This window comes from Argentina anserina, chromosome 4, assembly GCF_933775445.1.
Source record: "Argentina anserina chromosome 4, drPotAnse1.1, whole genome shotgun sequence".
Lineage (NCBI taxonomy): Eukaryota > Viridiplantae > Streptophyta > Magnoliopsida > Rosales > Rosaceae > Argentina > Argentina anserina.
In genome coordinates, this window is record NC_065875.1 from 23,617,900 (window position 1) to 23,635,795 (window position 17,896).

The window sequence follows — 17,896 nt, forward strand, 5'->3', positions numbered from 1 at the left end:
TTGCGGGGCCAAGATATGCATTGAACTAAAACTATGATAACGAGATTGATCTGCAGAATATAGAAGCTTGAATGCCTCAAATAGATTATTGATGGAGAAATCGTGACAGAGGAGCTTATGAAGGATCTCTTGATTCATTCTAAGACCCAACACATGAACATATCAGTAGAAACCAAGCTATCACAATCTTTTCAACAAAAGCAAACACATTTTCCCCACCCAAACTTTATCCTTCCTAAACACTAAGCAAATACTGGCAAAATTTTGTAGTACATGATTTCAGTTACACATTTAATCACTCCATGGATCGCTCTCTGCCCTCACTTCTGATGGTTCAATTACTTGTGTTTCAGAGGCTTCACCAGTGCTTGCATCAGATTCTGCAAGCTTTGCCTCTGCCTCCTCATCTTCCAGTCTGCCCCATCTTCCTCCAAGCGCCATAGCCATCATCTCATAGATCTTGTTTCCCAACTCAGCAGGGCTGTCGGGCTGCATGATTAATGTTTAAACAGGTGAGGATTAGACAAAGGCTAGTTAAGATTTTTTTAACAGTGGAAGTAGGAGGCTTTGCCCTTACAGTGAATCCACTGGAGATCAATGCTGTGTCAAATAAGAGGGCTACAGCTCTCTTGGCATCAGTGCTATCGGGGGAGTTCTTGCAAGCAGCCTGTGGAGGAAACAACAATTGTCAACACAGTTAATCTATGAAACCCCGTAATTTTTGTCATAGTTGTTCAGTAACCTGAACCCTTTCTCTCTTTCAATTTTGTTTTTTTTTTTTGTTTTTGATAGATTTGAAATGTAACTAGGTGAGGTTGAGGAGTTAGTCTGTAATGACACTCCAACAAAGAAGCTCATGAACATACATTTAGGTCCTTAATGATAGGATGATCTGGGTTAATTTCCAATATTCTCCTGCCCCTCATGAATTCCAAACTTGAAGTATCTCCAAGTGCCTGGGCTTTCATCAATCTGTAAAAGCAAAAAAGAAACATTAATAGGAATATATTTTGTTTTATCATTATAATGAAAAGGAAGGCAGCTTTGAACAATATTGGTCTGAACTCTGAACATGAATCATACAAGGCAAAATCTACCTTTCCATATTAGCAGACCATCCAAACTTGCCCGAAACAAGCACACAGGGAGACGAGCTTAGACGCTTCGAGACTTGGACTTTTGCAACCTGATCACCAAGTTGTTGCTTTATCCAATCACAGAGCAGAGTGTATTCTTGTTTATTTTCCCTGTCCTTGACCTCATCCTCATCACCTGGTAATTAAAAAAATTTTGGTGAGAATTATGTAAATAATAACGAGACATGTGCCTCAGTTTGATAAAGTGAACCTTCCATAAATATTGTTTACATACTAAAGCAAGAGCTCAAAAAAATAAACGAGGGGATTTTACTTACCAAGTTCTAAATCTTCCTTGCTAATGTCCACAAATTTCTTCTCTTTGTAGGTTTGTAGGTTCTGGATGGCCACTTCATCAATAGGTTCAACCAGATACAAAACCTAAGAAAAACAGTCAACATCAGCAACCTAGGTAAAAACAATCACCATAACGAAAACCAAACATTTCTTTTTTGAAAAGGTGAATATATCACCTTGTCTTCTTCTATCACTAGCTCGCAAACTGATAATTCTCCATACATGTTTAAAATCTTATTGATCAAAGTTAGCAAAATACATACCTCAATATCTTTTTGAACCAACTTTTCCAAAAATGGAGCACTTCTTGCACTTTTCAGACTGTCTGTTGCCAAGTAATAGATGGCATTCTGGGTCTCAGGCATGTTTTCAACATATTCATCTAAACTAGTCAGTTCTTCCTCACTCTTGGAAGTGTAAAATCGCAACAGAGGTGTTATGCGCTTGTGATTTCCTGTGTCCTCAATACAACCCAACTTTAGAAACCTGCCAAAGTTCTCCCATAGTTTCTTGTAGTCCTGGGCTCATGTTCAACAACTTTTAAAGTCAATAACAATTTTCGGCTAGAATGAAAAAAGCAAACACAGTAATAGCTTCCACCAACCTCTTTATTTTCACTTTCAGAAACTTCTTGAATCATGTCGAATGTTTTCCTTACAAGTCTCTTTCTCATAATTCGTACCTGAAATCAGTTGGCATAAAGTATGAGCTTACGTCATTTTCCCTGGAACAAATCTTATCACATACGAACATAAGAACTGACGAACAGTCTTAATATGGTGATGCTCCTCAAATTTTATCAAAAATAGTAGACTTACAATTCGACTTTCTTGAAGAATCTCTCGGGAAACATTAAGAGGAAGATCATTTGAATCCACCACACCCTTTACAAAGCTCAAGTATCTTGGAAACTACAAAACGATAAATCAGAATACTGCACTGAAATACAGTGATTTTGAGCAAATAAGCATGTGGATGTGATATAAAGTAGATACTCAAATACAAATAAATTAAATAAAAAGGCTATCAAAGACCATTAAACTAGCCCAACTATTAACAGTATGATCACAACTCTATTAATGATGGATGACATAAACAATGAATGACATTATCACAATTTAGACTTAATGCTTATAGAAGAACGTTATAACCAATAAGAATCAACTTGTAGATTCTCAAATTCTTATAATTTCTAGTATAAGAGAAACTTACCAGTTCACCATCAAAATCATCCGAGATAAAGACCCTCTTCACATACAACCGTATGTTCTTTGTTTTAGGATTAGCTATGTCCTCATTGTTCATTGGTGCCATCCCAGGAATGTAGAGAACACTTCTGAATTCCACCTCACCCTGCATAGATATCGAAGTGAAGTTAGCATCTACATCAGGCTAAAGCTCTACCTTCCTAACCAATTTTTAGGGGGGAGAGAGAGAGAGAGAGAGAGAGAGAGAGTCATTTCAGTACCTCAGTGGTGAAGTGAGTGTGAGCAAGTGGATCCAAGAACTCATTAAACGTTTTCTTGTAAAATTCATTGTACTCTTCTTTTTCTACTTCTTTTGCGCTCCGCATCTGCAAAAATCAAAACAACATGATATATATGGGTAAGACAGCACATAAAGGTAATTCATACTGAACGTCCATTAGCTATACCATGAAATAAAAAGTACTAAAGAACGCACCCATATAGGCTTTGTTTCATTGGCTAATTCCCAATCCCAATACTTCTCAGTTATTGTCTTCTTTTTCTTCTCACCCTGATAAACAAGCACACAAATATCAATGCAATGTTCTCAGAGAAACATGTTCTTAGATTGCACGTCACTTACCTCTGGCTTTGCTTCTTCTCCTTCTTTTGGTTCTTCCTCATCTTCAACCTGCCAAAAAGTTTGAGCTTAGTAGTGAAATGCTACTCCACACACATTCTAAAGAATGGGTACTTATGATATACAGACAAGAGACAGAATTCAAGATTATTTTTTGAATCCAACTCAATGAAACCTTATCAAGAAAGTAACATTCTGATGAAATAGTGGTATGCTGATTACCACTTTCAACTAGTAAAGAAGTAACAATGTTAACCACTGGAAAGAAAATAAAGTGGAACTATGAAATCTGCTGTATTTTAGAAGGGAAAAGGTTAATTAAAAGCAAAGACCAAACCTCAACAGTCCTTGATTTTTCTTGCCATGTGTAGATGGGGAAGGAAACAAATTGGGAGTAATTCTTCACCAAACTCTGGATCCTAGCCGGCTCTGAGAATTCATACTTGTCATCCGGCTACAAGAAGAAAGATATAACATGGTCATCCAAACATAAATAAACAGCTGGATACATATTCATTGCCCAACCAACACAGTCACATAAAAACGACCAAATGTATGAGAAATGAAGGAGGTAAGGTACCCTTAAATATAGTTTGATCTGCGTCCCACGGCTAATCATATTTTCTGGATCAGTTTCTTCCCTGATCACATAAGAGCTACTCTCAGCAGCTGATTCCCAGACGTATTGCTTATCTGACTTGGGGCTTTTTGTAGAAACAACTACCTGATTGTGCAAAATATATACAAAACACTTACAAACTGCTTAACAATCATCCAGACAAAAAGCTCCACTAGGAGAAGATAATATTTAGTATTTCAAGGCATTAATCTAAATACCGTACCTTGTCAGCAACAAGAAAAGCAGAATAGAATCCAACACCAAATTGACCAATTAAACCGTTGTCTGCACCAAGATCCTTGTTTTCCTAACAAAACACAAGCTCAAAAGTAAGATTCAAAGTTGAAAATGAAGATTTAGTAGTACCAATGAGCAAAACCAAGAATCAGTAGTCTGCAGAAAAAAAACAGTATGACTGTATGAGAGAAACCTTTAGAGCCTTCAAGAATTTTGAAGTGCCACTCTGAGCAATGGTACCAAGGCAGTCAATGAGTTCCTCTTTCGTCATCCCAATACCAGTATCCCTACACATCAGAAAACATGTCAATCATCTCCACCAATCCATCAAGGACCAAATTAGACATCAAAAGTAACTTCAAAGTTAAAACGAATAGAAGCAACATACGATATAGTAATAGTCCCATTCTCTGGGTCGGGTTTGATGCGTATCTGTAGCTCACCAGCATCTCCAAGCAGAGAGGGCTCGGTCACACTCAAAAATCTCAACTTGTCCAAAGCATCACTTGCATTACTGACACGCCATAACAAAAGAAACTCAGCATATAAACACAGAACATAATGCACATATTATTCGATCCAAATTCTATTATATATCGTACATTTGTACTTACCTAACCAGCTCCCTAAGGAACACCTCCTTGTGGCTGTAGAGACTGTGCACTATCAAATCCATTAGCCTACTGACCTGCAATAAGTTCCAAAAGCCCTCAACTTTCAGTTCACAAACCAAAACCCAATTCTAAAAATAGAAACATTAAACACTCCAAACTATTAACAAAGCAAAAGCCCCAGAACTCAGAAACCCAAACAACACCACATATCATATAAAGCTTTGAAATTTATGATGAAACCAAAACTATAAACAGTCCCAATTATGAAGAAAGCCCCAAACTTTTTAAACCCAATGCCTCCATTTTGATTACCCCATACAACACTAGCACCACTAATCATCTAAAAACTCTATAAAATTCAGAACCCAATTGAGTAAAACCCAAAAAGATCCAAACTTTAGTACAAACAGAGAGAAACCCACCTCGGCTTGGTACTCAAATTCTTCGCCGGGGGCATCAGCGACCTCTTTCTCGGCGACCGCAGCATCACATCGAACAGTGACCTGTCTATTATTGGTCTCAACCCTCCATTTCAATCCACCACAAGTGAAGCCCTTTCTGAACCCATTCTGGGGCAGAAAGGTACTTCTGAGGTTCAAGGCCTTGTTGGGGTTTCTGAGTGAGAAGGAAGGAAGTGAAGCAAGAGAGGCTGTGGATAAGCTTCTGCTCAGAACAGGAGCCATTGAGCCCTAAACTTCAAAAGTGTGTGTTGTTGGGTTTGAGACACTGCTAGTGTTTTTGTAGAGTAAAAACCCTTGTGACTTGTGAGGGTTTAGCACTTTTTTAAGTAGGAGAGAAAAGGAGGGTTCTAGAAAGAAGAGAAAAATGGAGTTTTGTTTGGACTTGTGAACATTGGTCTGGGAAATTGTAAGGCCTAGATGCTGCCATGTCAGCAACCACAATATCTTCTTCATTTTACATTTTTCTTTTCATTGATTTTACTACCAAATATGGGCTTGAAATTTTTTAGTTCTTGTTGTACCAGATTATTGGTTCGAGTCATGAGTATGAGTAATACCGACTTGTTTTTGTCTATATCATCTTATCAACCAATTTTAATCGGTAAAGAAAAAATTATTATCATTACTAACCATTGAAGCTCGTGCCAACACTTCGGTAGTCAATATATTGGTAACCAACTATATTGGTTCAGTCGATAGGTGTTGGTACGGTTTTGTTTGACTAAATATTGCCGGTCTTAGTAGTGAGTATGTTGTTTTTTGCTACTCTGCCGGCAAATATTGCTCTTGCGAAATTCATTCTTACTTTCACTCAATAATAAGTTTGAATTTGAGTTGTCTTGAATGAATTTTCTTGAGTTTTAACTCGACTTAACTAGAGATTATAATAAGTTTGGATTGTAGGCTAAGGTTGGCTCAACCGTCATTCATTCAATCTAGAAGTGGGAGTAAACTATGGATTGTGTGACTTGAATTTTAACAAATGATCATGCTTTATACACTTCTAAAAGCATGGATTGCGAACTTTTTTCAATTATACCTAATATTGACTCCCAGCATAAATAACACCAAATCTCCAACTTCATTAGTAATATCGTCTCACATTCTATTCGCAGTCCAAGTCTCACTGCATCCCACCTACAATAATAAAGTAGAACAGTGCAAAATATAAGCAGGGGTGCTACTCAAGCAAAGAAAGGTACATAATCAATTTGCGTCAATAGGCACTTTATTTTTTTCTGAACTTCCCTCTGTATGCTGAACTTGAAGATCAAAAGGACACACAAATGACCCAAATGAGGAGTGGAGTGTGATATATATTATTACTAATGGGAGAAGGGGATTCTCCTATACCAATAAAGAAAATGAAATCTTGAGTAAAAGTATTCCGTTGAGCCAAACTTCACATCAATCAACCAACCAAACATGGAGTCTAAGAAAATATGTTCACTCAATCTTTCTGCAACCTCAAGCCTCGAAAGCTGCCGGCTTCATACAGTCGACATTGCACAATCCAACTGATCTCACCATATCTCCCAAGCTGCATAGTTTGCCAACAATGACATCAACAATCAGAAAATTCATAGAAAATATAATGAACATCGTAAGAATGAGTACCGGTCAAAGCTGTTTCTTGCTCTATCTGAGTCTGTGCTATTCCTTGCTTTCCCAGATAGATTAACACTTAGCTTTCTTGACGATTTCTCTCTACTATAACCACCGCTTCTTCGTGATTATTTCTCTCTATTCTCTGTGCTCCTTCTCGATTTTTCTCTCAGCTGTCCAGTGCTCCACCTAGCCTTACTCCTCTTTCCGCTGCTTGATCTTGCCTTGTCATTGTCGCCTATAGTCTTGAGAGGACTCGGCTCAGTTAAATTTCGGTGCTGTGGTAACTTCTCAATGGCAGATATGAACTTCCTGAGATGCCTCAAGTACTCTGGATAGAGTTCCAGATTACTATGGTTACCTCCTTTAAGCCACAAAGGTTCATACTTGTCTTTGCTAAGCTCCCACAGCTGCTTACCATGGGAGATATCCACGACATCATCTTCAGTTCCCTAGCAAAATTTAACTACACTATCACTATTTCAAATACATGAACAAGAGCACTACTTTCAGAATAAAGAACACAATGAATCTTAATAGTGGATCATTATATGTAACATACAACAAGAGCAAAAAGAAATTTGATGAAGGCTTACATGAATCACCAAAACCGGGCTGTTGACAAGTGGCATTTTATCATTATTATGCAACAGACACAGAGCAAAAACTTTCAACAACAGATTATATAACTCCAACAGCTAAAAAAAACATATGTTGTTCAATGAAAAGTTAGGGGAAGACCTTGTAAATGTCAAACCAGAATGTTTTCTTAACAGGGTACATTACTCGAAGGCCAGAAAGTATTGGACTGTGAAGTATCACAGCTCTCAAATTAGGCAAACGAGCTGCCAAATCCAAAGTAGGTCCACTTCCAACTGATTGCCCGTACAATATAACATCTTCTTCCTTCACACCATAGGTCTCTTCAAGGCATCCATATACAGCCTCTATGTCTGCATATGTGTCCTGCTCGCTTGGCTAATGGGCAAAACATGTATTAACGTTAACTACTAGTCTACTATATTGAATCAATCTTTGTTTAAAAGTAAATGTAGAGACTAAAAGACAACGTTGTGGAAAATGATCATGAAATTAGTTGAACTGTTTCAGTGGCATTAGTTTTTGACATGTTAAACTCATGGCACCGTAGAGCTTATTATCACAATCTCTGAGATTATACATAATATCTCAAAATTTCGAAGCGATACAAAACTAGCTATAAATTAATGAAAAACAAAAACCAACATACTGAACGATCACAAAGATGATGATGTATATTGCCACTACAAAGTATGGATTTGATTCAAATTAATCATAATGGGTTTATACCTCTGCTTATGAACTTGTAAACATCAGATGGTACTCTAAAGAAATTTTATTCCAGACCCCTAATTTGTTCTACACCTATAGCAATCCCAAGACTCCAAAGAGTATGTATAAAACATTCTCTGAAATATAATAGTCAAATGTCATTTCCCTCTCACTTTAAGTACACTATCCAATTATGTGATACAGTGACACATGCTCATACAAAGGATTTGAGCCAACTGATCTCACAAGAATTTTGTACCTTTCCAGAAGATTGTCCATAACCAGAGTAGTCATACCTGAACGGTGAACCAAATCAGATCCATAGCTCAAAATACGTGCTAACAAAATTTAAAAAGGAAAAAAATTAACAAGGGAAGTCAGACAGATATGCTGACCCCATAAGATTAACACCCAGATAAACACTAAGCTCACTGAAAACGTGGTACATCTGACCAATATCAGAAGCATTTCCATGAGAGTAAAGCACAGTGAGTGAAGCAGATGAATTTTTGATAAACAAACCAACAATCTCATTCCCTTTCTTGGTGTTGATCTTCACCACGTCCACATCTTCCCTGTGATGAACATCAGAGATCCTCATTTTCCCAGTCGGTTGATCGACATATATATTATATGATGGAGGATCTGGTGGAAAAAAATGCAAACTTTGCAGCCATAGATGATGTTGCAGAACCCATTTGTTTTGATCGAGGAATAATTGTAAGATTGGTCTAGGAGGTGATTATAAGTTCTAATATTGCATGGTAAAGTATGGATTTTGTTTGAAGTTGATCAGAGGAAATTAGAATTGAAGTTTTTGTAACTTTGTATTTCATTTCTCCCAAATAGAAAAAAGGAAGAAAGAAGGTCGCTTGGATTTGGTTAGAGACGAAAGGTTTGAACTAATTCCTGTTTCGTGGGAGATTGATGGAGAGGAAGAGAATGATGAACTTTCCAAGAGTATCCGGAAGGAAGTCTTGTCGGACAACGGGAACAAGAGTGCAATATATACCTAGTCTTCGTTCTTTTGAATTTGACAATGTGTCCTCTCTTTTTCTTTTTTTTTTCTTTTTCATTGTAGGATTGACCTGAAATTATATGTTTGAATTTCCAATGTTTTTGATTTGATTGAATTAATTCTCCAGTGATAAGTCATAAGTAGTTATGAGTCATAACCCCACGCATACATCTCAAGCTCAGACGCCTTCAACTTAACAGTAGCAATGATAAAAAGTTAGAAAACAAATTGAAATTTTGGGATCACGATTGAACAGAGCATCATTGGAGGATTAGATACAAAATCATATGGTATTAGCAAATTAAAAGTTAGATATTTGTAAATCAATTACAATAAGAATCAATCAAAGCCATTACATAACTTGTGGATTGTGTGATCGACATCTTTGAATTAAATGTGAAATCTTAAATCAAGGAAAATACTTTTGGTACAAGTTTAATTTGAAAGTTAAGATTCGTTTATATATCTATTTCTAGTACAAATTAATGATGAATATTATTTTCTATCCACAAATTACAGGTTACCCGATAATGCCAAGATCATGGATCTTACAAAAGATCGATTTAGTATTAACGTTGCTGTTATGACTTTGCATTCCATCAAGTGTGTTTTTGTAAATTAGAGTAATAAGGTGCAAAAAGTAAAAACTGAATGATTTTTTTTGTGGGGTAGATGATCAAGCAATAAGTAAAAGAAGATGAATGGGTGCTAGGTGGGGGGATGATAAGCAATAAGTACTAGAAAACTAAACGTCAATTTTAGTTTATAGTCTCATGTAATTTAATTTAGTTTATTTGGATCACTAGAAATCTGGTGCGTTTCGAATGTAAGATTTTTAATGTGGTGGAAACACAACGTCATCTTTTGGAATTGTTCAGAGAGTTTGCTCTGCATTCTTTTCATACTTACAAAAAATATCATGATATGTCTATTTTCTCTATTATTGGTATCTCACAACTGTCTGTCAATGCTACTAGCTTCATTCCGTCCTTTGATTAAGGGTTTTTTTGCTTAAGGTTTGCTATTTGCTAGGGATTTTTATATTTATGGTTTTGCATGTGTGGGTATACACATGCCGGATTGAGCTTTTGTTTATTCTCTTTATTAGAGTTTATCATATATAGAAGGTTAGGTTTTTTGTTCCCCTCCTTTGTTAAATAAATAAGAAAGGTTTCACAAAAAAAAAGATGGGGGATGAGATATAAAAGGGAGAGGGAACATAGCATCATTTCATATTAGACTGTGTTAGTTACTACAACTCATTTAGTTTTGATTATTCAACGGTATCCGTAATATGAAATCATCTTCCTCTTCTTCAATCATAAAGGGTCGTAGCTTCATTCTCTGAGTTAAGGGCGGAAGAAGTTTATATATACACATTAGAAAGAGTAATATGCAGGCAGAGGCGGATACATGCAGCAGGCTATCAGGACTGCAGCTCAGACGAAAAATTTGATATAAACTAGCTAGGTACACATATGACATGAAAGCTAGTGATTTGAAATCTGGATCAAAATAATGTACACATAGGGTGAGTGTAGACTATATATATGTCACTATTACAATTGATCGAGTGTAAGCTAGTGATTTGAAATCTCGATCAAAATAATTTTGGTTCAACAATATTACAAGACCATCAAAACAGATAAAGAATTATAAAATGACACAATGCCGACAAATTATAATCCCAGCTGAGGGAGGAAACATATGTGACGTGCGCGCAACCACGTACAAGCCGCTGGTCCTTTGAGCCTTTGTGCTGCATTGATGTACCGAGATATATATCACTTCCAACAGGAGAGGTTCGAATCCTGACTTGTGAAATGCCAATTCAGTTCAGATAAATACCTCATTGACTCATTCAAGTTAAAACTAGCTTGAGAAGCTTGTGAGGCATATCCAAATTGCAGTATCGATTGCATGGACACTCCAGCGTATGCTTCTTAGTTCATATTTCAAATTTCTTACTATCAGATTCTGACACTCTTAGCATCTGATTTAAAAAACTAAAAACTAAAAAAAAAACAAGCGAAAATCCGAGCTCCAAATTAGAGCGTCCTGAGGAAGACATGATCGATGATATAAGAAAGAAATAGAATGAAAAAGTTAACAACAACTAAACCGAAGACAATCACGCCTTAGGGACAACCGATTTGCAATAAAACAGAAATACGTTCATCTCTCTTAAACCCTAGCTAGCTAGTAGCCCCACTGGACAACTGAACAAGTTTTAAATCAAACTCATTTGAAGTTTACCATTCTTAATTAGCTCACTGATGTCTAAATCAATGGAATGAAGTCATTGAACCGCGACATAGCACAAAGTTCGACCTAATCTATTTGAAGAAACATATACTTAGAGGTGGTTTAAGCCCCCGGTTAAAACAACCGAGCTACACGTACTGTAGCTAGACGATGATCGAGGGACTCCCACTGGAGTAGGTATAGTTGGATTGAAATGCTTTAATATTTTTTTATCAGTCGTCCCAGACAGTCCTAGTCCACGAACTCGAAGGCGGTTCATTTCATATATTTATACTTGCAATTAATTAAGTATATGGAAATAGGCAAGAAAGGTGATCCATTCCAAGAATTACCAACATGCTTTGAGGATCGGAATTACCAATTATGCAATAAGCTAGTTTTGTTTTTCTTAAAAGGATGCAATAAGCCAGCTTAATAAGTGGTCTAAGAGTTAAGATAGACATCTCACATCCTAATTAAGCTCGACTTGAAATGTAAAGGGCTATACATAAGGGTTTTTTTTTCCTGTTTCAATTCCCTCGTACAATCCATTAAACAGAAAGAAGTTTCTGTCATCCCAAATTATTTAACTTGTCGAATAAATCTATGATAATAGTGCTTATTGAACTATTATATATTGGAGATCGAGCTATCATGAATTGATGAATATCTATAAATGATATTCAAAAGTTAGGTATACTTTTATTTGCTTAGTTTTTTATAGGTATAATAGAGCCATGATTCTTATTGTCGGTCTTTATGAGTGAATTATCTTTTATACTTTTTATTGAATACAATATTTATTGACTTCGTACTAAAAAAAGTATTTGATGAATATATAATGCTACGTTGGTTGGGCTCTATCAGATATTTGAATTTAGTTCTATTTCTATGTACCATGAAATAAAACCGACCGGACTTTATTATATGTGAAAATTATCTCACTAGCTCTCTCCTGCTTACATTCACAGTTACATGCATCTCATACATGTACCGATAAGAACATACATATAGGGATGCTCAAAGTCTCAAACTACCACTACTAGGATTATATTAACAGATATCGTTTCCTAACTGATGTTAATCAAAATAAAATTCGATGTCTTAATTAGTGGGTGGTCGACTAAGATCGGATAAGAAACAGATTTCGATTCTTATCAAGACATCGTTTTACATAAGAAATAGGAATAAAATCTGTAAACATAACTGATGCTTGTTGTCATTTGTAACATCAGTTTGTTAATTCTAAGTTGTCTTTTAAGTCTTATTGCTTCAATATCTAATTCAAGTAATTTTTTTCTCTATGCAAGTATTACAATGAAAATATAAGATTTCAGCAAAAGATCGCCCTGGCCTGGTCGCACTTTCATATATGGTTAATATCTGAATACATGTAACAAGCTTAGGCAACCTCGACATCCAAACCACAGTAGACTAAACTATCGAGCAGTATGAACTAGCCGGCCAACTCCTGTTCTTGTTCTTGTTGTTGGCGGCAGACAGGCACAGAACACCCTAACTTCCGTAGCTTCCGTTCCACGCCACAGTACATATTTCGTATAGGACATGCCCTTTCACCATTTCTATAGAGAGCTTCCAGGTTTGTTTCTGAAAGTTCGAGTAAAAGTACATCAAATTATTCTCAAATGCTTCGAAGATCAAACTACACATGGGTGACTCGCCATTTTATGTAGTATTTGTAGTGCGCGTCTTGGTCAGAGTACCCTCTAAACGATATTATAAGTTTTTGAAACCCTAGCCTACTTTGACTTGGTATATATGTGTTAGCCAACTACCTATATTTGACTAGTTAGGGTTTACATCATTCCGGTTCTCTTTGAATTCCATATTTTCTTCCGGTATTTTGCTTGCATTTCTTACTTAATTACTTATCTTTCTAACGATAGCTAAGGAAGACTGATCACATATATATGGGTCCTGTGAAGTGTGCTTACCTAGCACTGTTGCTGTTTCTTTCTGCTGCATGCCTGTGGAAAACCTCTGACGCATCTGCCCGTCGTGAATTAGGTACTTAATTATCTGCCTTTCTTTTTGTCTCTCTGTCTTCTTTCAAGCCCTCATTTTGTTAATTTGTTTACGACAAGCTTCAAACAAGAAGGTTTATTTCAATGACGTTTATCCCATTCATGGCATATATACTTTTTCCAAACTAATTAATCGAAATGGAATAATTCTTCTGACAATCGTCTCTGATCCGGAATCTAACAAGGTTGCCGTAGTTTTTTCAGTTTTCTAGTTTGTATTGCTTCCTAAGCTAAATATATACTAACACTTCAATATTCTTTGGTTGATGTCAAGGGGGGAATGCCGCTGTGACAAGCACTCATGCTGTTTCGGGACTTTCGACTGTGAATGTAAGGATAGATGTCATGATCATACGCAATTCATGATGATTAAAAATGCTCATCAATAACAACTAATAACGATATATAACTGCAGGGAGGTCATATTCAAGTGGTTAGTAGTCCTCCTAATATTCCTACCAAGGAGAAGACTCAGGAAAGGCCAGGAGGAAGGAAGATGACGGTTCAGAAAGTTAAAGTGGTGGATGCTGCGAGTGCTTTAAGGAACTCAAACCAGCTTGAAGGGAAGTGTGGGGGTGATCAAGTAAAGAGGGCTAATCATGTCAAGTGTAACCAAGAAAGAGGGACTACTTTTTCTGAGGGAGTTGATAAGTCTGGTTTTGTAGCTTTTAATGAGGACTACCATGCTCCAAGGCACCACCCGCCTAAGAACAACTAACTAATCCATCGATAACTATGGAATTTAGTCAAGTTAGCTAGCTATATAGGCTTTCCAATAAATTTTGGACCTTTTGCTCAATCTTTCGATATAATTTCAGAAAACTTTTCTTGTAGCAGATTTTATTTCTTGTTTAGGCAACGTTTGATCATCAAAAATGTATGCAACCATGTGTTTTTGGTACGCAATTCCAAATTTTGATCGACAACGTCAATTTTGGGTAGGCACGCTATAAAGCTCCTGCTCTTACCCTACAACAAATATCAACAAAAGGCACAAGATATTTTTTTGTAGTGTGACTGTGTGAGTGCTTGAGTTAGAGTCGTAGAGATCAAGAGCACATGCTCCTTTCAGTCCTTTGTATTATTGTCATTCGATATCGACAGAATATGAATATATATATATATATATATATATATATATGATTGATGAGTTCTAAAAACTTCAATGATTGACATATGCGCAATTTGGGCGTAAACTATGAGCTACTAGTCATGAGGTCAACCTCAGGTAGTGACCCACTGACCCCAAAAGCTGGTTGTACATGCGGTGCACATCATCGCACTCCATTATTTCTCACCTACTCTTTCTTCACCATATGCCATTTTTCTTTTGCAAGTATCTTACCTCATTGTGACAAAGCCCGCATGAACCTCATAGCTCCACGACAACAACCCCCATCTTCTTCATCTTCTTCTTCCTCCTCCTAGCCTCTGCGGCTCTGCCTGTTACCAACAACCATGTCAACCTCCGGCGACCAAACCCCCCGCCACCCTCACATCCTAGTCTACCCGTACCCTGCACAAGGCCACATGCTATCACTCATCGAACTAACTAACCAACTAGCCCTCCGCTCCCTCACCATTACAATCATCATCACCCCCAAAAACCTCCCAATTCTCGCACCACTCCTCTCAACTCATCCCTCAATCGAAACCCTAGTCCTCCCATTTCCTTCACACCCCAGAATACCCCCTGGCGTCGAAAACGTCAAGGATATCGGCAACCACGGCAACCTCGCCGTCATCAACGCCCTTGCCGGACTCTACGACCCCATCATGCAGTGGTTCAAGTCCCACCCTAACCCCCCTGTGGCTCTCATCTCCGACTTCTTTCTCGGCTACACTCTCAAACTCGCCGACCAACTCAAAATCCCGAGAATAGCCTTCTTCTCGGTCAGAGCCTGCTCGGCCTTGATTCTCGAGTACTGTTGGCGAAACCTAGATCTGGTCCAGTCCTCGTCGGCCGTTATTGACTTTCCCGACGTTCCTCGATCGCCTTCGTTGAAGAAGGAGCACGTGCCGTCCATTGTGTTAGCTCACAGAGGAGCGGATCCCGAGTCTGAGCTCTTGAGAGTTTCCATGCTTGCCAATACCGACAGCTGGGGCTGTATTTTCAATAGTTTTCAAGACTTGGATGGTGAGTATTTGGACCACTTGAAGAGAAGAATGGGCCACAATCGGGTTTACAGTGTCGGTCCGTTGAGTCTGATTGATGCCGGAGATGGTGGGTTGGACTGGGGCAACCTGAACACGGGTTCCGGTGGCGACGTAATGGCGTGGCTTGACGGGTGTCCTGATGGATCTGTCCTTTATGTTTGTTTTGGGAGTCAAAAGTTGTTGAATAGTAAACAAATGGAGGCGTTGGCTAGGGGGCTCGAACTTAGCGGGAAGAGATTTGTGTGGGCTGTGAAAACGGGCTCGGCCCAGGAGGTGAAAGACGGGTACGGTGTAGTGCCCAACGGATTTGAGGAGCGGGTTGCGGGGCGGGGCTGGCTGGTGAAAGGTTGGGCACCTCAAAAGTTGATTTTGGGTCACCCGGCCGTGGGCGGATTCTTGAGCCATTGCGGCTGGAACTCGGTGCTTGAAGCGATAGCGAGCGGGGTTTTCATACTGGGCTGGCCCATGGAGGCGGACCAGTATGTGACTGCCAAGCTGTTGGTGGAGGACATGAGTGTGGCCATACAAGTGTGCGAGGGTGCGTTTGGTGTACCTGACCCGGCCCAATTAGGAAAGGTGGTTGCTGCGTCACTAAGCGACGACGTGGCCATAAAAGTGAGAGCAAAGGAGCTTGGGGAAAAGGCATTTGCGGCCGTGAGCGATGGTGGGAGCTCTTTAAAAAATTTGGAAGAGTTTGTGAAAGAGTTGAGCCAAATTTGAGCGGCAATGTGATTGTATGAATATCAATTCTTAATTTGAGAAGCATTGTTTTTATTATGGGTGTGCTTTGTGCAGTTTGATTTTTCAGAAAAATTGGCTTTTGTTTATTTTTGAAAATAAGTGGTTAAAAAACAAAATAGCTAAGTGTTTGGTAAATTGATTTTTTAAGTGTTGCCAATAACAAAAGCTAGGGCCTAGTGTTTAGTAAACCAAAATCAGCTTATGCTTTTAATTTGTACAACTGCTTGGACATGAAATGGATATTTTGCTTTAATTGAATCTTTGTTATGTCTATATTTTTATAACTATTGATTTGAACTTCTGGGTGCAAATTGAAGCATGTAAAAATTTATATTCAAACATGTTTGTATGTGAAAATGGAAGACATAACCATTTCTAACATGAAGTTGTATGCTATTTCAAGCAACCAAATTAAGGAGGATTCATCTCACACTTTTTCCATAAAAGAAATAACCATTTTCCATGACCACATACATTCGAGACTTCTATTAAAGACAACTATTTTATTGATACATGCTAATACAATTGATGGAATAAATGATGTTCATCATTCTAGCTAATATGACTCCATATTATTAATGCTTGAGCTGAATTGAGTCACTGAGACTCTGAGAATCAAATGTACCTTTATATCTAGTAATCTGTCTGCCTGTATATTTGCAATTAGTACCAGCAATCTGTAACTTCCACTTGTTGCTACAAATCCTCCTTCTTTGCTGCATAAGAATCTTTACCAGTTTAACTTCGATCAGCTATCTCTCTGACCACATGCCATCTCATGTTTCAGTAACAGTATGCACCCTCTCCACTTCATTATCCTTTTTGCGGCTTTAAATATATATTTGCAGTTGAATACTCATATTGAACAATTCCTCCTTCATACGTTTGTCTTCAGCCATCAGTAATGCTAAACACAAGGCATGGCTCAAACCTGCCTCTGAATTGCATATACTACAAATCCACAACATAATTAATAAACACGGACATACCCTTTTATTAAATAAAACAAGGTCAGAGACAGGAAAGAGTGCTCCAACACCAAACTGAGGTCATATATGCTGATTAACATACTTTATTGGAAGGATGTTCTGGATCAAGATTGTAATGACATTACATAAGCTAATGTTGTACTGAACTCGGTAGTGAACCCACATTTCACTGATCACAATCTCAAATATAGAGCAAAAGAAAACCTTTCCATTAATCAAGACAACAAACCTTTGTTGGCATCCTCGTGCACTCTATGCCACAAATCAAAACAACATATGCTCCAATTATTAATAACTAGAAACCCAACAAAAAAGACCTCTACAAGACATCAGAAAAACAACTAGTTGATCTAAATTTTTTGAACTTGCATCAATTATTAGACAATCAATGAGAACACAGCTTTAACATGTAATGGTAATCAAATATAGATTGAACGTAATCGAATGTTTGTATCCTCCACAATGCAATTTCCAAAAGCGTATCTAGATTCTAAGACTAAACTCCGCAATAGGCTATGTTAAACAGCGACAAGCGTGGCCCGTGGACCAACTGTACCGATATTGTCCTAACTTAACCACCTCACACGTGTTGGGT

General features: G+C 37.8%; 2 protein-coding genes and 1 pseudogene across 2 annotated transcripts; 1 reads left to right on the plus strand and 2 right to left on the minus strand.

Moving 5' to 3' along the window:
• Positions 1 to 51: 51 nt before the first annotated feature.
• On the minus strand, positions 52 to 5,499 carry LOC126790060 (heat shock protein 90-5, chloroplastic). The gene is made up of 19 exons (XM_050516193.1): positions 5,153 to 5,499; positions 4,731 to 4,804; positions 4,505 to 4,630; positions 4,310 to 4,403; positions 4,103 to 4,186; positions 3,841 to 3,984; positions 3,598 to 3,714; positions 3,264 to 3,311; positions 3,117 to 3,191; positions 2,902 to 3,006; positions 2,646 to 2,786; positions 2,252 to 2,344; positions 2,038 to 2,115; positions 1,697 to 1,951; positions 1,415 to 1,517; positions 1,098 to 1,272; positions 867 to 972; positions 578 to 667; positions 52 to 489 (listed from the first exon to the last, which is right to left on the minus strand). The coding sequence occupies exons 1-19, from the start codon at positions 5,411 to 5,413 to the stop codon at positions 292 to 294; spliced, it is 2,367 nt and encodes a 788-aa protein (XP_050372150.1). The 5' UTR covers positions 5,414 to 5,499; the 3' UTR covers positions 52 to 291.
• A 1,159-nt stretch (positions 5,500 to 6,658) lies between these two features.
• On the minus strand, positions 6,659 to 8,805 carry LOC126790080 (uncharacterized; annotated as a pseudogene).
• Positions 8,806 to 14,745: 5,940 nt separating this feature from the next.
• LOC126790068 (UDP-glycosyltransferase 89A2) lies at positions 14,746 to 16,345 on the plus strand. The gene has a single exon (XM_050516203.1). It carries the CDS (start codon positions 14,873 to 14,875, stop codon positions 16,289 to 16,291), a length of 1,419 nt encoding a protein of 472 aa, XP_050372160.1. The 5' UTR covers positions 14,746 to 14,872; the 3' UTR covers positions 16,292 to 16,345.
• The last annotated feature ends 1,551 nt before the right edge of the window (positions 16,346 to 17,896 follow it).

What these genes read in the sequence shown, in the direction of transcription:
- LOC126790060 (XM_050516193.1), bottom strand. Translation starts at nt 5,413, where the DNA reads ATGGCTCCTGTTCTGAGCAGAAGCTTATCCACAGCCTCTCTTGCTTCA. An exon ending in TTCTTCAAGAAAGTCGAATT is followed by an intron (nt 2,116 to 2,251) that starts GTAAGTCTACTA and finishes AACTGATTTCAG; the next exon opens with GTACGAATTATGAGAAAGAG. An exon ending in TGGTTCAAAAAGATATTGAG is followed by an intron (nt 1,518 to 1,696) that starts GTATGTATTTTG and finishes TGTTTTTCTTAG; the next exon opens with GTTTTGTATCTGGTTGAACC.
- LOC126790068 (XM_050516203.1), top strand. Translation starts at nt 14,873, where the DNA reads ATGTCAACCTCCGGCGACCAAACCCCCCGCCACCCTCACATCCTAGTC.